The 23,302-nt window shown below is 40.4% G+C and overlaps 1 protein-coding gene across 2 annotated transcripts in view; it reads left to right on the top strand.

The window, feature by feature from the left end:
- ALKBH8 (alkB homolog 8, tRNA methyltransferase) overlaps positions 1–23,302 on the top strand; it is a 57,067-nt gene that overhangs the window by 29,694 nt on the left and 4,071 nt on the right. For both annotated transcript variants that reach the window (XM_077893317.1, XM_077893316.1), the window contains exons 8-10: positions 96–202; positions 13,188–13,339; positions 15,594–15,850. In XM_077893317.1, the coding sequence (XP_077749443.1) occupies positions 96–202; positions 13,188–13,339; positions 15,594–15,850 (516 nt within the window). The remainder of the gene's footprint in view (positions 1–95; positions 203–13,187; positions 13,340–15,593; positions 15,851–23,302) is intronic.

Genomic DNA, 23,302 nt, shown 5'->3' with positions numbered 1-23,302 from the left:
TAACCTAGAAAGATAGCCAGAATCAATTAAAAATTCTTGTCCTTGGAGTACATGACATTTTGGGTTCATCTTTTTGTTTGTATCTTTCTTTCAAGATTGTCATGGATTTTAAGCACCCAGATGGTGTCACAGTGCCAGTTATGTTGCCTCGTCGGAGTTTGCTGGTGATGACTGGAGAATCTAGATACCTCTGGACGCATGGGTATGTATTGAAATGACCTTGGTGACAGAACACCTCTTGCTTTGTGAGAGTTCTCCTCTTTCCTGCTTGAGCCACCAGAATCATGCCCCATGTCTGCACATTGATGTGTCCAGATTTCAACACCCAGGGACATCTGTGCCCTTTTTATGGTAAATAGTAACCTTTTATTTTGATGAAATTCAAGCTTAAGGGGAAATTGCAAATGAAATATAATGAGGTCCTTTCATCTTTCTCCTAGATTTACCAATTGTGAACATTTCACCACGTATTTTATTGTTCTTTTTTTTTTTTTTTTTAATGATAGTCACACACACACAGAGAGAGAGAGAGAGAGAGAGGCAGAGACACAGGCAGAGGGATAAGCAGGCTCCATGTACCGGGAGCCTGACGTGGTATTCGATCCCGGGTCTCCAGGATCGCGCCCTGGGCCAAAGGCAGGCGCCAAACCGCTGCGCCACCCAGGGATCCCTATTTTATTGTTCTTATATATATTATCATTATTATTACTATTGCCGAATCATTTAAGTTGCAGACATCATGACCCTTTACTCTTATATGCTTTATTGCATATTTCCTGAGAGCAAGTATATTCGTTATATCAGGGATCTGGCTCCTTGGCCAAATTCAGCCCTTAGCCTGCTTCATGTAGCTCTTAAGCGAAGAATAGTTTTACTTTTTTATTTGTATTTTAAAAATTTTTATGATTATTATGATTATGATTATTTTGGTTTTTACATTTTTAAAGGGTTGTAAAAAACAAAAACAGAACATGTGACAGAAACTGTATGTGGCCCTCTTTGCCTCAAATGTTTAGTATTTGGCCCTTTTACAGAAAAAGTTTGCCAACCTTGATAATATAAAGCTGCTGTGCAACTCAAATTCAGAAATATCAGCACTGATAAAAATACTCTTATACTGTCCATCTTCACATTTTGCTGGTTGTGCTTCATAGCATAGTACTATTGAAGACTGCCGGCAGTTAGAAGAACACAACCAGATTTTACTCAGGGACTATTGCAGTAGGAGGGAAGGGACCACAGCATAGAACTGGGCTGGATCCCAATTACAGCAAGGAGAAGTCAGGACAGATAGCCAAGGAGCTGGGGTGGGGCTGAATAAATCCAAGTGGAAGCATCAGCGATGAAGCAGCAGTGGGAGGCTGGGTTCTGGCCAAGGACCATAGGGTTCTTGCTGATCAGAGGTCCCCTGGGGGATGGTTGGACAGTGAGGAATTGGGTCAGATATTGAGGAGGATCAGATGTCAAGAGTGGGGGATTCTTGTTAAACCAACTCAGCAGGACTCTTGATAAAGTTGGGCTCTTGGCAGTGATGCCCAAGGATGGGGCCGAATCAGGCTCAGAGGAGTCCAACTAAGGTTTGGTTGAGCAGAGAATCTTTGTTACTGGTTTGTAGTATGCTCTCCCTCTAATTCACAATTCCGTCTTCAAAACTGATTAGTTGTCTGGTCTCTACTTTTCTTTACTTTGAAACAATTCCACAGCTTCTCTTTGTGTTTTGGGATGTTGGCATATTTAAAGGGGCCAGTTGTTTTGTAGAATGTCCCTCAATTGGAGTTTGTTTGATTTAATTTAATCTCAGAGAAATGTGTTATGCACTGTCAGCAGGAATATAGCTTTAGCCTTAGAGGAGAAGCATCAAACTACTAAAATTTCCATATATTCCACTTAAAATACTGCTGAGTTCTGTATTTATTAATAACGTCCTGCTTAGAGATTTTAACCGATGCATTAAAATAGGAAATCAAGGAAATGAATGTGTAAATCACTCTGTAATGTGTCCTGAATATGAGCCATAAAACAAATGGCCTGATTTTGTGCAATTGAGGCTTAAATTTACCTGATTTTTTTTTCATGGCCATCTAAAATATTTACACTTACAATAAATGAAAATGGTGAGGCGATCCAGTGGGTTTGTGTGTGTGTGTGTGTGTGTGTTTATTGGAGTTTGATTTGCCAACATATACTTTAACACGAAGTGCTCACCCCGTCAAGTGCCCCCCTCAGTGCCCATCAACCAGTCACCCCATCCCCCTGCAAACCTCCCCTTCCATTACCCCTTGTTCGTATCCCAAAGTTAGGAGGTTCTCATGGTTTACCCTCTCTGATATTTCCCACTCATTTTCTCTCCTTTCCCCTATAATCCTTTTCACTATTTTTCATAATCCCTGAATGAATGAAACCATATATTGTTTGTCCTTCTCTGATTGACTTACTTCACTCAGCATTATACCCTCCAGTTCCATCCATGTTGAAGCAAATGGTGGGTATTCATCATTTCCAATGGCTGAGTATTATTCCATTGTATACATATACCACATCTTCTTTAACCATTCATCTTTCGATGGACACCTCTGGACTCCTTCCAGAGTTTGGCTATTGTGGACATTGTGCTATAAACATTGGGGTGCAGGTGTTTTGGTCTTTCACTGCATCTGTATCTTTGGGGTAAATCCCCAGCAATGCAGTTGCTGGGCCATAGGGTAGCTCTATTTTTAACTCTTGGAGGAACCTCCACACAGTTTTCCAGAGTGACTATACCAGTTCACATTCCCACCAACAGTGCAAGAGGGTTCCCCTTTCTCCACATCCTCTCCAACATTTGTGGTTTCCTGTCTTATTAATTTTCCACATTCTCACTGGTGTGAGGTGGTATCTCATTGTGGTTTTGATTTGTATTTCCCTGATGGCAAGGGATGTGGAGCATTTTCTCATGTGCTTGTTGGCCATGTGTATGTCTTCTTTGGTGAAATTTCTGTTCATGTCTTCTGCCCATTTCATGATTGTATAGTTTGTTTGTTTGCTGTTGAGTTTAATAAGTTCTTTATAGGGGCAGCCTGGTTGGCTCAGAGGTTTAGCGCCACCTTCAGCCCAGGGCCTGATCCTGGAGACCCAGGGTCAAGTCCCGCATCGGGCTCCCTGCATGGAGCCTGCTTCTCCCTCTGCCTGTGTCTCTGCCTCTCTCTCCTCTCTCTCTCTCTCTGTGTCTCTCATGAATAAATAAATAAAATCTTTAAAAAAAAATAAGTTCTTTATAGATCTTGGATACTAACCCTTTATCTGATATGTCATTTGCAAATGTCTTCTCCCATTCTGTAGGTTATCTTTTAGTTTTGTTAACTGTTTCTTTTGCTGTGCAGAAGCTTTTTATCTTAAGTCCCAATAGTTCATTTTTGCTTTTGTTTCCCTTGCATTCATAGATATATATTGCAAGAAGTTGCTGTGCTCAAGTTCAAAAAGGGTGTTGCCTGTGTTCTCCTCTAGGATTTTGATGGATTCTTGTCTCACATTTAGATCTTTGATCCATTTTGAGTTTATCTTTGTGTATGGTGTAAGAGAATGGTCCAGTTTTATTCTTCTGCACATGGCTGTCCAATTTTCCCAGCACCATATATTGAAGAGACTGTCCTTTTCCAGTGGATAGTCTTTCCTGCTTTGTCCAATATTAGTTGACTGTAGAGTTGAGGGCTCATTTCTGGGTTCTCTATTCTGTTCCATTGATCTATGTGTCTGTTTTTGTGCCAGTACCATACTGTCTTGACAATCACAGCCCTGTAGTACAACTTGAAATCCTGCATTATGATACCCCCGGCTCTGGTTTTCTTTTTCAATATTCCCCTGGCTATTAGGGGTCTTTTCTGATTCCACACAAGTCTTTTTAAATTTTTTTAAATTTTTTTATTTATGATAGAGAGAGAGAGAGAGAGAGAGAGAGAGAGGCAGAGACACAGGCAGAGGGAGAAGCAGGCTCCATGCACCGGGAGCCCGACATGGGATTCGATCCCGGGTCTCCAGGATCGCTCCCTGGGCCAAAGGCAGGCGCCAAACCACTGCACCACCCAGGGATCCCTGATTCCACACAAATCTTAAGGTGATTTGTTCCAACTCTCTGAGGAAAGTCCATGGCATATTGATAGGGATTGCATTGAACATGTAAAGTGCCCTGGGTAGTATAGACATTTTCACAATATTAATTCTTCCAATCTATAAGCATGGAATATTTTTCCATCTCTTTGTATCTTCCTCAATTTCTTCCAGAAATGTTCTGTAGTTTTTAGGGTATAGATCCTTTACCTCTTTGGTTAGGTTTATTCCTAGCTATCTTACGCTTTGGGGTGCAATTGTAAATGGGATTGATTCCTTAATTTCTCCTTTTTTTTAAGATTTTATTTATTTGTTCATGAGAGACACACAGAGAGAGAGAGAGAGGCAGAGACACAGGCAGAGGGAGAAGCAGGCTCCATGCAGGGAGCCCAATGAGGGACTCGATCCTAGATGTCCAGGATCAGGCCTGGGGCTGAAGGTGGCACTAAACCGTGGAGCCACCTGGGCTGCCCAATTTCTCCAACTTCAGTCTCATTGTTAGTGTATAGAAATGCCACTGATTTCTGGGCATTGATTTTATATCCTGTCACGTTGCTGAATTGCTCTTTGAGTTACTTCCAAATTTCTTCTTGTGATTGTGTTCAAGTTTCAAAGTATTATGGTCTGAAAATAGGCAGGGGGCAATCCCAGTCTTTTGGTATCGGTTGAGACCTGATTTGTGACCCACGTGTGTGGTCTATTCTGGAGAAAGTTCCATGTGCACTTGAGAAGAATGTGTATTCAGTTGCATTCGGATGCAAAGTTCTGTATATATCTGTGAAATCCATCTGGTCCAGTGTATCATTTAAAACTCTTGTTTCTTTGGAGATGTTGTGCTTAGAAAATTTGTCATTTGCAGAAAGTGCCGTGATGAAGTCTCCTACTGTTAGTGTATTGTTATCTAAATATCTCTTTAGTTAATTATTGATTGATATACTTGGCAGCTCCCACATTAGGGGCATAAATATTCATGATTGTTAGGTCTTCTTGTTGGATAGACCCTTCAAGGATGATATAGTGTCCCTCTTCATCTCTTGCTACAGTCTTTGGGATAAACTTTAATTTATCTGATATGAGGATTGCTACCCCAGCTTTCTTTTGAGGACCATTTGAATGGTAAATGGTTCTCCAACCTTTTATATTCAGGCTGTAGGTGTCCTTAGGTCTAAAATGAGTCACTTGTAAACAGCAAATAGATGAGTCTTGCTTTTTTATCCAGTCTGAAACCCTGTGTCTTTTGATGGGATCATTTAGCCCATTCATGTTCAGAGTTACTATTGAAAGATATGAATTTAGTATCATTGTAATACCCCTTTAGTTGCTGTTTTTGTGGACTATTTGCCTGGGCCTCCTCTTTCTTTTACAGGGTCCCCCTTAATATTTCTTGCAGAGCTGGTTTGGTGGTCACATATTCTTGCAGTTTCTGCCTATTCTGGAAGCTCTTTATCTCTCCTTCTATTCTGAATGAGAGCCTTGCTGGATAGAGTATTCTTGGCTGCATGTTCTTCTCATTTAGGACCCTGAATATATCCTGCCAGCCCTTTCTGGTCTGCCAGCTCTCTGTGGAGAGGTCTGCTGTTAATCTAATATTTCTTCCCATATAAGTTAGGGATCTCTTGTTTCTTGCTGCTTTAAGGGTTTTCTCTTTATCTTTGGAATTTTCAAGTTTCACTATTAAATATCGAGGTGTTGAATGGTTTTTATTTATTTGGCAGGGGGAACCTCTCTATCTCCTAGACCTGAATGCCTGTTTCCCTCCCCAAGTTAGGGAAGTTCTCAGCTATGATTTGTTTAAATATGTTTTCTGGCCCTCTGTTCCTCTTGGCGCCCTCTGGAACCCCAATTATATGTAGATTTTTTTCTTCTGACGCTGTCATTTATTTCCCTCAACCTATCTTCGTGGTCTTTTAATTGTTTTTCTCTTTTTTCCTCAGCTTCCTTCCTTGCCATCAACTTGTCTTCTATGTCACTCACCGTTTCTTCTACCTCATTAACCCTTGTCATTAGAACCTCCAGTTTGGATTGCATCTCATTTAACTGATTTTTAATTTCGGCCTGATTAGTACTTAATTCTGTAATCATGAAGTCTCTTGAATCCTTTATGCTTTTTTCCAGAGTCACCAGTAGCTTTATAATTGTGCTTCTGAATTGGCTTTCTGACATTGATATGTAATCCAAATTCTCTAACTCTGTGGCAGAGAGTAGTGTTTCTGATTCTTTCTTTTGTGGTGAGTTTTTTCTAGTCATTTTGCTCAGTGCAGAGTGGCTATATGAGTGGGCTGTGTCAAGAATATCAACCATGACCTAAGTAAATTTCACCCTATATGGTTCTACAAATTGAAAAGAAAGATCAGAATGAAATAAAAGGACCACTAAAGTGAAAAACAATTTTAAAACAAAATAGTAAAAAAATAAAAGGCAAAAAATCCCAAAGAAGAAGAGAAAGAAAAAAAAAGAGAGAAGAAAAAAAAGGAGGGGAACTGGGAGATGGTGGTGGTGATGAAGTTGTAGTGGAGGGAGAATGTAGTCTACCTGAGGGGTTCTAGAGGGTGATCCTCTGTTTTCTGAGTATATTAAGTTCTGTATGTTAGAAGATGCTCAGTCCCAAATTTATATAAACCAGAAATACTTGTAGAAGACCCTAACATTGACCACCAAAACATAAATGAGATAAAAGAGGGGGGCAGAATGGGAATGAGGAATCTTACAGACTGAACCAGCACAGTATACCACTTGGTTGTGGGTGCATGCTGGTCATGTTTTAGAAGGTTTTTACTTCCACCATTGTAGAACAAAATGAGGCAGAGAAAAGAGAAAACACAAAACCAAAAAACCATATTTTGTATATTTCCCAAAACTAAGTTGAGTATGTTTGAAGGGATTCTAGAAGTGGAAAATATATCTAGGACCTGTAATTGTAGAAATATAAGACTCAAAAAGGAAGAATCTTAAAAATGAAGAGGTGGTAAAATATTGTAGTTAAGGTGGGAAAAGAGAAAAAAAATGGATATTTACAGTCTGATATAAAAACAAGTTGTACTGGAAAAAGGAAGGAAAAAAATAAGAGGGGTACCCTCTAGTTCTATATATTATAAATCCCTCGACTTCCCCTGGAGCTTTCCAACGCTGCTTGGTCAAGAACTTACTCTTCCCCTGTGCTTCCAGCTGGTCTTCAGGGAGAGGGGCCTGCTGTACTGATTCTCATGTGTGTGCACCTAGGGGAGCTGCCCTGCCTCCTGTCAGGTGCCGGACTCAGCGGGAGCTGTTGACCCGGTGAGGCCTCTGTCCCCTGGCAGCCCCGCCCCTCCCAGGCACAAGGTGACACAAGGAGGAACAACACCACTGGCAGCGGCCAGCTCTCCAGCTCTGGAGTCAACTTCCACAGTAACTACTGTAGTCTCCCAGTCCGCACTGGTTTGGATGCCCCTGGGCGGTGGGGGTGCACTGATTTGCACAGCTTGGGGGCACCCGGCAGTGGAAGAGTCCTTGCTGTCCTGTGCCCTCCCATGTCTGCCTGTCCCAGGGGGAGTGCAGGATCCTGGGCTGTGTCTCCTTGGCGCCCTGGATCCAGGGCCTGTGCTGCTGGAATCGCACTCCCGGGGTACGGCTCCTGAAGGCAGCAGGGTGCAGACCCCTCAGTCTGGAGCCCTCGACTGACCGACTGGCTTCTCCCCAAGGCCCTGCTGGGCTGCGCTCTAGCCCTTTACCAAGCTTGGCCCACAGTCTGTGCCACTCTCTCTCCCCGGGTGCACTTCCTGTATTAGTGACTCCCAGAAACTGGAGGCTTCACTGCCCCTCCTGCAATTCTGCTCGATTTCCCTGCTAAGCACCTTTCAGTCTGGGAAGAATCTGGTGTGGATTTTTTGAAGTTCCTGCTTCTCCGGGGCTGGGCTTTCCTGTCCCGGGGGGCTTTCACCGCCTGGCCTTAGCCTGGCTCTTCGCGGGGTCCCTCTCCCACTTGTTTCTTTTTTATTTATTTTTTTCCACCTTCCTACCTCGTTAGAAGCAAAAGCCCTTCTCTCTGTAGCATTCCAGCTGTTCTCTCTTTAAATCTCAGGTCGAATTCATAGGTTTTCAGGATGGTTTGAAAGTAATATAGGTAAGTTGGTGGGGCCAGGTGAGTTGAGGACCCCTACTCCTCTGCCATCTTGCCCCTACCTCTCGATCCAGTGGTTTCAAGTACTTCTAGAATTTTGAGAATATTCACAGTTTCTTTTTTTAAGCTTAAGCATTTTTACTATTGATGCACTTAAGAGTAATGGTATTTTAGCAAATATAAAATGAAAAATTACTTTTCATAGGCCTCTGTTATAAACATATTTTAATCTATTCTGGGTAATGGTACAGATTCTCCTAAACATCATTTCAATCACATTATTTTCTTTCTTTTTCTCTTTCTTTTTTCTAAAATTTTTATTTATTTGAGAGAGTATAAACATTAGGAGCATAAGCATTAGGGCAGAGGGAGAGGGAGAAACAGACTCCCCACTGAGTAGGGATCCCAACTTGGGGCTAATCCTCAGGACCCCAGGATCTTGACCTGAGCCAGCCAGAGGCAGACATTAACTGACTGAGCAACCCAGATGCCCCCAATAACATTATTTTTTTGTTCAAAGCATATTATGCAGTTAAATGTTAAGAATAGTTTATCTCTATAATATTGAACTGCAGTCAATATTTGGTTTTAAGCCTTTCTCTTGTATCAAAATTCTTTACAATAATTTTAGGGGAGAAAAACCATCAGTGTTATTGTTAAAGGCTTCCATTGATACCCATTGGCTCTATTGTGATTATGTGTGTGTGTAGGGAAGGGGTAGAGTAAGGAGGGAGGGGCTACAGGTAGAGACAGGAATAGAAAGAGGCTGGCCAAATAATGATATACCAACCATGGAGGTATTCATTAATATCTCTGGGGAGATGGGAGAAGAGATGAAGAAGCATATTTAATACACTTAAAAATATGTATAGACCACAGGTAATACCCCTTGATGAAAAAAAAACCACTTTGATCTCTGCTGAAAACAAAGTACTAGAAAGCAGTACTGGGGGATAGGGATTGAAGGTTGATTTGGGGCACCCGGCTGGCTCAGTCTGTGGAAGACATGTGACACAGACATGTGACTCAGGCCTAGGCTTGTGAATTCGAGCCCTAAGTTAGGGGTAAAGTTAATTTTAAGAAAAAAAGAAGGTTGGGATCCTTAGGTGGCTCAGCGGTTTAGCGCCTGCCTTCAGCCCAGGGCGTGATCCTGGAGTCCCGGGATCGAGTCCCACATCGGGCTCCCTGCATGGAGCCTGCTTCTCCCTCTGCCTGTGTCTCTGCCTCTCTGTCTCTGTCTCTTGTGAATAAATAAATAAAATCTTAAAAAAAAAAAAAAAGAAAAAAGGTTGATAAACTCCGCCCTGTAATGTTAATTCCAAACTCTTAATTTGATCTAGTTCAGATTTACTATTCTAGCCACCATGCCTTAAATAAAAAATGGCAGCCTGGCAGCACATGAGTCAAACATAGCAGGCAGGCATGTTCTGTTTTGGCTGGGCCAGTGGTGGTCTATGTGGTAGCATTTTAAAAAATTGCCTGGATGTAAAAATCAGCTTCCACCTAAAAATCTGAATCTTCAGCTTCTTTTGAAAATGGGACATCTTGGGCAGGCTGGGTGGCTCAGCGGTTTAGCGCCACCTTCCGCCCAGGGCCTGATCCTGGAGACCCTGGATTGAGTCCCATGTCAGGCTCCCTGCATGGAGCCTGCTTTCTCTCTCTCTCTCTCATGAATAAATAAGTAAAGTCTTTAAAAACAAAGAAAATGGGAAATCTGACAACATTGGGACGTTGGATCCCTTGGCCCTGGTCCTGGGGACAGTCTGGGGCCTTATAGAGATGAAGCCTATATTCTCAAGTTCTCTGCACATCCCACCACGCCTGGGCTGAGCATCAGCTATCAGGTATTACTGTGCTCACACTATCGTGTTTTGCGAGGACACAGTCACTTGAACGTGAACTAGAGCTTGTCTGTGTTAGAAGTAGGAAATGGGAAGCTAGAATAAGTGGAAAAGTGAAGAAAAGTGGAAGAGAACACTCTGTTTTGAAATAAACTGTTTGTATATATTTAACAGCGAACAATGTATTTCTAGACCAACCCACCTGCTTCACTCCTTGAGGTTATCTGACTGGCTTGGCAGATGTTTATTTATATATTTATTTGACTCTCCTTTTAAATCAGTTTTGGAGCATTTTCTTTCTGCTGGGCCCTGTTCTCAGTTTCACACAATTAGCTCACTTAACTCATACAAGTCACAGTGGAAAGTTTGTTCCATGGTTTTGTCCCCATTTTAAAGGAAACGAGCATAAAGAGATTATGTAACTTGAACAAAGTCACAAAACCATTAAGTAGCAGAGCCAAGATGAGAAGCCAGGCAGTCTGGCCTCAGGATCTGTGCCCTTAACCATGTTGTTACAGCTGGACCTGATTGCTCCCTCTAAATTCATGCTGTGACCTCTGGCCTTTACTCTCTCGCGCCAGCCCTTGGCAGTAAATTTCCTTTTCTTTTGTCTTTGATGTAGAGCTCAGCTCTGCCTTTATAATATGTAAAACTTTTTCTGGGTGCATTAGCCTGAAATAATTTCTCCCTCAAATTCCTAAAGATTGTATTATCTTAGAAGATAGAGATGTATCTTCTATTGAACTATTATTTAAACCTAAAAAATGTTTATCTTTTTATTTAATACTTTTTCAACTAGATTATAATTTGAGTAGGGAAGAAAGAAAAGATGTTCAGGAATGTCTTAAGAATTCATTATTTTAAAGATATGGATTACCTATTCCTAAAAGTCTGGCCTAACTGCTTTTGGCACTCCAAGCAAACTTCCCAATGAGCAGGGAGCCCGACTTAGGGCTTGATCCCACGACCCTGAGATTATGACCTGAGCTGAAATCAAGAGTCAGATGCTTACTAGACCAAGCCACCCAGGAGCCCCAAGGTAGAGCATGGATTTAAATGTCAAAGTGAAACTTTTAAATTGTCTAGAAGAAAATACAAGAGATTATTTCTGCAGCCTAGGGGTAGGCAAAGTTTTTTAAAGAAAGATTTTAGAACACAGTATAAAAGAAAAAAAAAAAGATTAATTATGTCAGAATTAAAAACCTAACTCATCAAGAAATATCATTAAAAAAAAAATGAAAAGACATGCCACACGCGGGGAGAAAATATCCAGAATACATATATCTAACAAAGGTTTGGCCTTAAGATTTAAACAGATCCTTCACCAAAAAAAGTATCAATGAATGGCTAATAAGCAGGTGAAAGGTGTATAGCATCATTAGTCATCAGAGAAATGCAAATTAAAACCACAATTTCAGGGGCGCCTGGGTGGCTCAGTTGGTAAAGTATCCACCTCTTGGTTTTGGCTCAGGTCATGATCTCATGGGTCTTGAGAAGGATCCCTGCTTGGGCTGCTGGCTCAGTCCATTTGAAGATTCTCTCCCTCTGCCCCACCTCCTAGTCACCCATGTGTGATTATTATCAAATCAATCAATAAATCTTTAAAAAAAAAAAACCACAGTTTCATACCACTTGCTACTCACTAAAATAACTATAATTAAAAACTCAGGTAATTCCAAGTATTGATGAGTATGTCAAGCAGCAACTGTTCCATATTATATGTTGTTTTCTGATGTTGATGTCCTTGACCCTCAACTAGATTTCACTTACTAAGAAAGTGTCATCCCAAGTTTGCTTGGGGTGCCAAAAGCAGTTAGGTCAGGTTTTTAGGAATAGGTAATCCATATCTTAAAAATAATGAATTCTTAAAACATTCTTGAACATCTTTTCTTTCCTCCCTACTCAATCTAAGAAAGATGTATTCAAAGCTATAATGATAATTATGTGTTTGTCTATTTGTCCTATTTTTGTGTTCACTTTTTGCTTTATGCATTTTGAGGCTGTGTTATTATTAGTTAGATGCATACAGATATACACAGTTTTTATATATTCCTGGATTGACTCTGTTGTTATGAAATGTCCCTTTTTGGGCACCTAGGTGGCTCAATTGGTTAAGCATTGGACTCTTGATCTCAGCCCAGGTCTGGATCTCAGGGTCATGAGTTCAAGCCCCATGTTGGGCTCCATGCTGGTTGTGGAGCCTGCATATAAAAAAAAAACGAGAAATATCCCTTTTCATCTCTAGTGATATTTATTCCTTTGAAGTCTACTTTGATTAGGATGGTTATACCACTTTTCTTTGGTTTTGCTTGGATCATGCAAAATACTTATCTTCTGTAACATCTTTTTTTTCTATCTTGATTTTCAACCATTCTATGTCCTTATTTTAAGGTGAGTGTCTCTTGTAATCAGCATGTAATTGGACTTTATTTCTTTAGTCCATTGTGACATTCTTTGTTCTTTAATTAGATGTTGTAGTCTTTTTACATTTGACATAATTATTGATTGGATTTGAGTTTATCGTTTACTTATTTCCTCTTTGCTCCATGTGTTCCTTGTTTTGTTTTTTTTTTCTCTTTCTCAGATATAGTTTTAATTAACAATTTGTGGGCACCTGGCTGGCTCAGTCAGTCAGAGGAGCGTGCAACTCTTAGACTTGGGCCCTACATTTGGGTGTAGAAATTACTTAAAATCTAAAAAAATAAAATATTTGTTATTTTATTTATATCTCTTGAAAAATTTTTAAGTGTACAGTCTTTTTGTTTTAAAGATTTTATTTATTCATGAGAGAGAGAGAGAGAGGGAAAATGAGAGAGACAGAGACATAGGCAGAGGGAGAAGCAGGCTCCCTGTGGGGAGCCCAGTGTGAGACTCTATCTCAGGACCCTGGGATCACGACCTGACCCAAAGGCAGATGCTCAACCACTGAGCCACCCAGGTACCCCATGTGTACAATCTTTTAATATGATTACCCTGAGGATAACTTCTTAAAAAATAGAGACTTCTATTTCCTTGTTTTTTCTATAGTGCTTAACAATTTGGGGGAATCAAATAGATATTTTCCATAAATTCTTCTAAATTTGCTTTTTTCTTTAATATTTTTAAAAGGACCTGAAATATTTTTATGAATACAGTGTTAAATAAATTATTTTGACTGTTGTTTTTAGAATCACACCCAGAAAATTTGATACTGTTCAAGCATCCAAGGGTCTCCAAAGTGGAATTATCACCAGTGATGTTGGAGACCTAACTTTAAGCAAGAGGGGAATGAGGACATCATTTACATTTAGGAAAGTGAGGCAAACGCCTTGTAATTGTAGTAAGTATATAATTTTGATTCTGAAGTAAAATGGAGTACATTTAGTGTAAAAACCTTTTTAAGTCCCATCAGACCCAAGGGGAGCTTTGTCTTAACATCTCTAATGGGATTTCTCATGTTCCATATAATATTGTACTCGATATAGATTTTTCTTATCCACTCCCATGGAGTTTGTTCCTTGAAGGCAGCGACTGCATTTTATTGATTTTTATTTTTCCTAAATACAGTACTTGGGCATAGTTGGATGCCAAATAAACTTTTTTTTTTTTTAAATTGAAGTCACAGTTAAGGGTGCTAAATAATATTGTAGGACGTTAAAATATCACTTGTACAAAAATAGGTTTTATTGGAAACAGCTTGTCAAGTCTCTAAATTACTTCCCTTAACCCAACAAGGAAGTTAGAGATGACAGGTTGTTTCATGGTAAGTAGGTAACTCTAGGGCAGTAAACAGTGGTTTGTGTTTTGGTCAATTTGGAAATCTAGGAGGTAATAAGAGAAGTGCTGAAAAACGTGTCGAGAGGATGTTATTTTGAATTGTCTATACAAGTATATCATGACCTGTATTTCATGGTCTCATTATATAAAAATCCCTTTCATTTTGTAAATAGTATCTGTTAGAAAACTTGAAATTGCTATATTTGATATCTTGATGTTAGTGAAGCTTAAAACAGATTTTTGTTTCTTTTGCTAAAAGTGTCATTAAGGCCCTGAAATATCAAATTTTTTATTAAAAATTTATTTAGTATTTGCTGAGTGTCTAACTGACAGTAGTTTTACAAGATACTGAAAAATAAAGCTTGAGGAACTGGAAGTCTAATTGGAGAGACACTGCAAATTTTCTTATGCAAAAGTTTCTTTATTGCAAATGTTAATTATAAAGGTAAGGCATGTTATAGAAGCTCTGAATGTGTATTCAGTTTACAGATGTTTTTCATCTTCAAGGACATCTTTTTGGATACTTTTGATCAAAATTTGAATTTTTTAGGAAAAGGGTTTCTCCTCCCTTTAGATTACTTAGATATTTATAGTTGCCAAGAGAATAAAATTTTACCAGGACTGGTTTAGGATCATTGTAGAGTGTGTGGTACTGTAATTCTAATGTGATCAAGATTACGTAACCAGTCAGTTTTCACCTGCACATTTTAGAGCTGTCGGGCTTTATACCCCCTTTTTAAATGTCTGCGTGAAATGTTTAGAGCTGCACTACAAATGGTAGCAGAAACCAGCTCTCTCCCACCCCCTTCTCCAGAGTTAGGAAGAATTCCTGAAGTCATGGACACTGCTGCCCACATCTGAGCTGCCACATGATTTCTAACTATGCCTGTGTCCTGACTGCGGCTTCTCTGGGAGCAGCGCTCCTTCCTTCTGCATGTCCTGCAATAAAAACGTGTATCGTAGACTTCAGCTGAAGATAAAGGGAAATTATAGCATAGCAGAGGACGGGCAAAGATTTAAAATGAGTGTTAGACATGATTGCTGGGAACAAGAAATGACTTCAGAATTGATTTAATTAGGGTAACAGTGTACTCTCAGTTTCCTTTGTTATGTCCTTGACTTGATGGTGTTCTCCTTAGGGTGTACAGATTCTGTCGAAGGAGGCGATCGATGCCTGTAGTCCCTGAGATTGTGGGCTGTGCAATCTGCACTGGCTCTGAGGCTTACCTTGTTTGTCACTGCAGGACCATAATGTCCTGAGCTTCAGTGTTGTCTTCATCTGTAAAATGGATGCAATAGTGTGTCTCATGGTGTTATTGTGAGAATTGAGACTATCCGTCTCAAACTGCCTCAAGTGTTTTCATTAAATGCTCGTGATCATTACCAAATGACACTTTGCTCCTGGGGCTTGTTTTTCCAATAGTCCTAGGGCCCCATAACTTCTGTTTCTTTGCTCACCAAGAGAAAAACTCTAAATTGTGTTAATTCAGCTAAATTCCTTCTGGTTAGGCCAGACCCATCGAGATGCCTCCCTAAACAAAAGGACCCTTAATCTCACTATGAAAAATCCACCTGCGTGATAAGGCAAAATTGCAGTCATGTCTTATTGCACATGGTTTCCCCTTCTTGTTACTTAGACCCCTCACACGTGTAATTGGACTTGTTAGGTAAGAGCTATTTTTAAACTGATAGATCAGAGCCTGCATATCCCTAGCTACCAAATTTGCATTGATTTGCTTGTTCTTTTAAGAAGACGTGATACCTTATGAATCACTTGGATAAAAATGAAAGATTTATATTCCCTTATTTTTTTATAGGTTACCCTTTGGTCTGTGACAGCCAGATGAAGGAGACCCCTCCATCATTTCCCGAGAGTGCTAGGGAAGCCTCACAGCTGGAGCAAGACTATGTCCATCGAGTTTACGAAGAGATTGCTGAGCACTTCAGCAGCACGAGACATACTCCATGGCCACGCGTTGTGGAGTTCTTGAAAAGTTTGCCATGTGGTTCATTAGTGGCCGATGTTGGGTGTGGAAATGGAAAGTATCTTGGTGTCAATAAGGAGTTATATATGGCAAGTCATTGTTTCTGGCTCTCTTTTTGCTTAATTTGTTACATTGTTATCACCTGCCTCCTGACATAATGCTGTCTTTTAGGTCATTGCTGAAAAGTTATAACCAACAGATGGAAAATTAACGAACACTCCTATTCCTTTTTTTATTCTCCTGAGAATTTGTGGTCATGTGTGCCATTATTTGTAGTGTGTGTGTGTCTGTGTGTGTGTGTTTTCCCCTCCCTTTAGATTTTGCTTCCTAAGATTATCAGTAAGACTATCTTATGTTTATAAAGCTCTTAACAGTCCAGAAGGGATATTTCTAGAAGCCACTGTCTTTACTTAGATCCTCCTAAGTATGAGAAAGTTAGAGTGTTGTGCCCAAGATTGTGAATCCGAGAAACCACCAAGGAGCTGACACCAATGCAAACCCACAAGGGTTTATTTACAAGCTCGAGCTTGGGTCCAAGTATGGTCACGGCGGAGCAGGGACTTGGACCCTGAAGCTAAGATGCGTAGCAGCTTTATAGGAGCCAGTGGCCAATGGGATTGTAACACACATAGAAAGTTGCACAGTCATAGTGACCATTTGAACTGGCCTGTCACTCTGGTCAGAATTGGCGGGCACAAGGCAGGGTTACATTTTTATGAGCCGATTTCGGGTAAGGGTGTGCTCAGTGGCTTGACTAGGGTGGGGGAGCACCTTAAGCAATAAGCAGGTCATGTGGGGGTCATACAGGAGGTGGTGGGTGCAGCACAAAATGGAGTTAGTCCTGTTCTGCTTGTCCAGGGATAGGGGATTTTTGTTAAATTTCCTGGGTCCCACAAAAGCTGATGTTTTTATCTGTTAGAAATGAAGCCACTGAGACTCACGGAGTACAGTACTTCCCTGCTGTCATATAATTAGGGGACTTACTGGAACTTGAACCCATGCTTCTGATGCCACATATGGTGTTCTTTTAGAAGGAAGAAATAAAGGTTACTATTTTGAGGTGTCTTACTGTGGAGGACACTAAGGCTTAAAATAGCTTAAACCCTGAGACCTAGGTCACAGCATGAGGCCCCGGATTTGAACCTACTTTTTTCTCCTGCCAAATTTCTCTTTCCAGTAGCTATGATTTCCTTGCCTAAGGTCCACTTTTTTCCTGCTATGCAGGGAAGTGGAACATTCTCCCTGCACTAGGGCATTATTGTAGGTAGCCATGTCCTGGCTGCTTTGGGAGGACTAAAGCTTCCCTTTTTCAAGATTCGGGGCAGGAGGAGCTGAGTAAGGAGCATAGCCGGGAGAGTAAGAGCAGCCCACGCTCACGGGCTCCTGGGGTGCATCCCACTGCGCATCCTCTGCATCTCGATCTCGTCCTCAATAATCTGTACCTCCATGAAGAAAGTCACTCTTGCACCTGAGGGAGGGCAGTTTGTACATTGAGACAGATAAAAGCACAGCTTTTCATTCAAGATAAGACCTTAGTATCCACCTATTATCATCATGTTTACAATTAAATTTTAGTTTATAAAGAATAAGGTCTAATGAGTTAGGTTTGTTAATGTGGAAGAAGTGAGTTTTGATGGGCCACTTAAAAATCAAATTGACATCCTCTGATATTTTCATCTTAAGGTATTATCCAAAATGTTTCCCAGTGAGCTCTGCTTTTGGACTTCCCTGATGATAACCCACAGCTTTGTCGAGTCAGGCAGCACTCAGGACAGTGAAGTGAGGCTGAGGTCAACGACACTGACGTAGTCTTATGGATTGCATCATCCTGTTACGAAGGAAAAAAATGATTTCTTGGTAAACTGAGCAAAAAAAATCGGAATCTGCTCAAGGAGGAATATGTTTAATAGAATTAGAAAATCACAAGTATAGTCCCTTCCCATAATTTATATTCACTTTATGGTTGGGAGTCCATGTGTACTGCTTCCTCTCTGCTCTTCATAGAGCCTACTGCAGTGTCTAGCCTCTTGGGAAGGCTCAGTAAGTGTTGGTTCAGTGGAGGAATGAAAACTCCTTGTCTGCTTGGAATTACGGTTTTCATTATACCAGAAACGGAATTACATGTGATAAACGGGAAGCCTGCCTTTTGAAGTTGCTGAAGCTCCAGTCTATATATTGGAGTGTATTTTGAGCAGCTGACTTTGAGACTGAAAAATGTGCATTTTTTGATACTCATGAGGGAATGTGACCTGAGACATTCATTCGAGTTATTCATATGTAGGATTGTCTCAGAATTTTAAAAACTATGATTATCATTATTACCCGCTTCCTTAACAAAATATATTTTTAAAATACTAGCTTAGGCTCTCAGAGAGAGTTTTATCAGCTGCTTTTCACTTTTTTAGATGTCCTCAGTTACTCCTCATTTCTGTCATCAACACTGGCTGCTGTCTTTATTTTCAGGGGTAAATTTTATAAGCAAAGACTTTATGCCTTCAAGAGACTGCTACCTTTATAATAGTACCAACAGTAGATGACATAGTATGGACCTCAGCATGGCTCACTCACTAAGTGATTATTCTGTACGTTGGTCTCAGACCACATTCACTCTGAATGTGGTTCGTAGATAAGTCATTACTTAATACGTGTTAGGGACTTTGTTGGTTGCTGTAAATAGTTGGGATTACAGGTATAATAATAATGCCAGGAATCTATTTATAGTGATAAGAATTGGAGATAATGTTTTCATAAGACTCTTTTGTACATTTCTGTTTGTTTTGTTTTGGTTTTTGACTGTTGACTATCCCAGTAAAGGAGAGAACAGAAAGACCCTAAGAATATCCGGTACCTGCTGTGTGCTAAGTGCTGTGTTCTGTTTTCTCATGTAGTGTGTGGGATTGGTATTCCTGTCTCCATTTTACAAATGGGAGAACGGACGCTCGGTCACATTACAACAGGCCCAAGGTTATCTGATGTCAGGACAAGTACTAGAACCTCCTCTCCAGCTGCAGAGTCCATATAGTCTGGCGTTCTGTTGAGAGAGACTTCACGGCCAGCTCTGGTGACAGACAACAGCTGCTGTTGTCTTAGATGTGGCAGAAATCATGTCTCATTTGTTCACTTACTTGGCACATGATGGAAACTCATTGATGGTTTGTTGAATGGTGAGGAGCAAACCTGTGAGTTCACCTTCTATTTCTCACATGAAAAGTGAAATAGACACAGTGCTGTGTTCTGTAACCTTGAAGGAAATGGGACAGACTCACAATGGGTGGGCCCTAGCTCAGAATGACATACCTTGAGGATACATAGGTTTCTCTTGAGGATACATAGGTTTCTCTTGAGGATACATAGGTTTCTCTTTGTATCTAGATTCCAGGATGAGAGATTTTGTCCACCCTTTGTTCCAAATGGTAATAATAACATTTGCATAGTCCTTTGTGGTTAGGAAGTATTTAATATGCATCATTTTGTTTGGTTCTCCTATCAACCCTGAGATGTAGGCATTTTTATAATGAGGAAACAGAAGCTAAGTGCCTTTCCTAGGTTGTTCAGCTGGTTATTGCTGAGGCCAGACTTTAGCTCAAGACTTTAGGGGGCTGTTTTCACTGCACGTGACTGGCTTTGTCTGCCTGTTCCCCTGCGCTCTGAACTCCTTACTGCCAGTCTGATTTCCCTACAGTTGTTTGTTTTCTTAGCAGTTTTTAAAATGTTTTGTTTTTTAAGTAATAAAAATAGTTGCAATGCGGAAAATGGACAAACGGAAAGGTGTTTGCCTATAGTCTTAATACCCTAATAAAGCAGCTTTATATCATCACAAGTATGCATGCAACTTGATGACTCCGTATCACTTCATATTTCCACTATGATGTGTATGTACCCTTACATAGTTACTGGACCTTATAACACTCTGCGAGGTTCCTTGTGTTCAGTGTGGAGTTAGTATACATAACACAGTAATGAGCACCTACTCTGAGAAACTTGTGAGTTTTTGGAGTGAGAAAGGAAGGAAGGAAGCATGTGGGTTTTTGGAGTTAGAAAGCCTGGGTGTAAGTCTGTCCCACCACTTACCTCTGCTAACTTGGGGCAGATTACTTACATGTGGTGAGACAAGTCTTCTGCGTCTGCCGTGTGTTAACAGATAACTCAAGAGTGTGTGTCAGGGTTGAGGTTATTAATACAAAGAATCTGCTGTCATACCTGGTGGCTGCTCCAGTAAAAGGCAATTTTTTTTTTTAGCCCATTTAGCTTTTTTTCATATTTTGGATAGTTTTTTGGGGGATGAATTTTTAGAAGAACAATTATTGGGTCAAAAGTTGTAAATATTTCTGGGGCACCTGGGTGGCTCAGTTGGTTCAGTGTCTGACTCTTGATCTTAGCTCAGGTTGTGAGTTCAAGCCCCATGTTGGGCTCTGCACTGAGCATGAAGCCTACTTAAAAAACAAAAAGAGTCATGAACATTTTTATCTTCCTTAAAAAGCAGTGTGCAAAATTGCTTTTGAAAATCAGTGGGGCCCGTTTGTACTGTCACCAGCACTTTGAGAGCGAGTTTTATTACCGCCATCACCAAAGCGCATTTTGGTTTTAAAGTATTTTTGATACTTTACTAGGAGAAAAATGAAACCTTGTTTTGCATTTTGCACCTTTGATTACTAGAGTGAAAGTTTTTTCATTTTTAGCAGTCCTTCTGGAATTGCATGTTTCGTGTTTTGTTGAAGATTCTAAAAATTGTAAAGGAGTGTAAGTATACAGTTGAAGCCTAACCAGTGTGTGTTTTTATGTCCCTGACCTCCATCCAGTGTACAGAATTATGTAGCTTGTCGTGAGTCCTTTAATAAATGTGAGTGCTTCTAAATCTTATTTATCAACAAGCCCTTTTCTCATGCTGTTGACACTATGCAGCATGATTAGGAAGAACCTCAGATATTGGGTAGTATCCTTGGTACGGAGGCTGAAGGAAAGTGAAAAATAGGAATGGGGAGAGAGGAAGTGAGTGACCATCTGATTGCAGCTTATGAAAGACTTGGGCAGGGTGAGCACAGGATGAAGGTGCTGAGCCAGGCATGCGTCGTGTCTGCACCAGACCTGCTGCTTTGTGGGTCTCATTGGCGCAGAGAGGCACTCGTACAGGTACCTGTGGTGGCCTGGCAGCCAGAAGGAAGGGATCTCCTCTTGTTTGCTTTGGCTTCTGTGTTCCATGTTCTGCTGTATCTGTGGTTCTCGGGTAATAACTTCCCTTCTTTGTTGAGCACTATGTCCTGGTATTTGTTTTGTAGTTAAGTTGGATTTTTTTAGACTTTTAGTAAGATTTATAACAATCTGACAAAACTTCTGACTCCATGAAATGAATTTTATTGTAAAAAAAAAAAAGTAGCAACCACCGAAATGTAATACACATATTATTTGAGTGGTATTGTCAGGTTAATATTGTGACTGCTGGCTTAGCGGCATAGAATACGGATGAAAATAAAAGTAATGAGCCAGTTATGTATCTTACGTAGGTAAAGATGGCAAGCAATTGGGAATGGTGTCACTGTTATCAATAGGCCCTTCGTACTTTCTCATCTTAAAATATATCAAAGATACATCGCTATACTTTACCTCTAGCTTAGTACCTTTTATTATACTTCAAAAATTAATGCAGCTCTAGGATAGAATATAGAAGCTGCTTAATGCCAGTTAGAAATTGAGCAAATTCTTATTAAGTATGACTAGCATGGCAGTGTGATTTAACTTAATAAGACTTGTTTTGACACGAAGACTCGTATTCTTTATTCTCACATAGACTGAGGGAACCTAATAATCAGTGTTCACTGCATCTAAAATTCAAATGAGTAGATACAGACTTGAGGTGGCTACTTCTGTCTGCTGAAATCTATCACATTTCTTTTTCTCTATTTCATACAGAGTGAGTTAAGAAATATCTGGGGATAATTATTAGTGATTTAACATTTCTTATGCCCCTCCCCCTCCTAGCCCTCCCTCAGTTTACCTGTGCACATTGTACAGTGCTCTCTCCCTACCTGCGCACACACATGTGCACATGCATGCATATGGTACTCTCAGGATTAAACACAAAACTGTGTACAAAAATACCAGCAGAGCTAGAGAGGAGACACACCAGGTGGTGTGGAAGGTGTGTGAGGCCTCCCTGCCTGGAGGGGAGGAAGGGGTGCGGCTATTCCCTCAAGGCGATTGCATTTGACTAAACAGTTCAATTAAATAGCGTTCGACAAATTTTGAATTCATCACTTTATTCTTGATATATATAGGTTAGGTATAAATTTAGCAGAACAAGACTCAATAGCTTTAAAAAATGAAATAAATTATTTTACTTTTTTATTGTTTGGGGATTTTATTTTCTGATTGTGTTGTGCCCAAGATCGCGAATCCAAGAAACCACCAAGGAGCCGACACCAATGCAAACACACGAGGGTTTATTTACAAGCTCGAGCCTGGGTCCAAGTATACCAGCGGAGCAGGGACTTGGACCCCGAGACTAAGAGGCGTAGCAGCTTTATAGGGGCCAGTGGCCAATGGGATATGCAGAAAGTTGCATAGTCATGTCAGTCCACATGCAGGTGGCCGATTGAATTACATCTTACCCTATAGTATCCATTTGAGCTGGCCTATTACTTTGGTCAGAATAGGTTTGGCGGGCACAAGGCAGAGTTACATTGTTATGAGCCGATTTCTGATTAGGGTGTGCCCAGCAGCTTGACTAGGGTGGGGCAGCACTTTAAGCAATAAGCAGGTCATGTGGGGGTGATACAGGAGGTGGCAGGTGTAGCACAAAATGGAGTTAGTCCTGCTCTGCTTGTCCAGGGGTAGGGGATTTTTGTTAAATTTCCTGGGTCCCACAATTGTACATAAAATATATTGAAAAGTAAAAAGAAGCAGGCAAATGAGAGGGAAATATCAGAATGAGTGGAAAATATCAGAAAGGGAGACAGAACATGAGAGACTCCTAACTCTGGGAAACGAACTAGGGGTGGTGGAAGGGGAGGTGGTCGGGGGGTGGGGGTGACTGGGTTACGGGCACTGAGGGGGCACTTGATGGGATGAGCACTAGGTGTTATTCTATATGTTGGCAGATTGAACACCAATAAAAAATAAATTTATTAAAAAATAAATAAATAAATAAATAAATAAATAAATAAATAAATGCAGGCAAAACCCCAGCTGTCCTATATGTTGGCAGATTGAACACCAATAAAAAATAAATTTATAAATAAATAAATAAATAAATAAATAAATAAATAAATGCAGGCAAAACCCCAGCTGTCCTCCTGCTATCTGGGCCATCACAGTACAGTTTATGTCATGTCAGGAGACACCTGCAACTCTGCACAAAAATCTGAAGGTCTGTGTTTATGGGATAATTTCCATTTTTATACGCATGATACTACAAAAAGATCTAGATTCTGGTTGGTGATCCACTGGGATGCCAGTTAGGACTTCCTGTTTCCACCTTTGTCATCTTTACTCTAGTCCTTTTGTTTCCATTCAGTAATTTGAGTTCAGTTTGATGCCTGTGAGGA

This window comes from Canis aureus, chromosome 3, assembly GCF_053574225.1.
Source record: "Canis aureus isolate CA01 chromosome 3, VMU_Caureus_v.1.0, whole genome shotgun sequence".
Classification (NCBI taxonomy): Eukaryota; Metazoa; Chordata; class Mammalia; order Carnivora; family Canidae; genus Canis; species Canis aureus.
The sequence above is the reverse complement of the archived record's forward strand: the minus strand, read 5'-3'. Positions and strand labels throughout refer to the sequence as shown.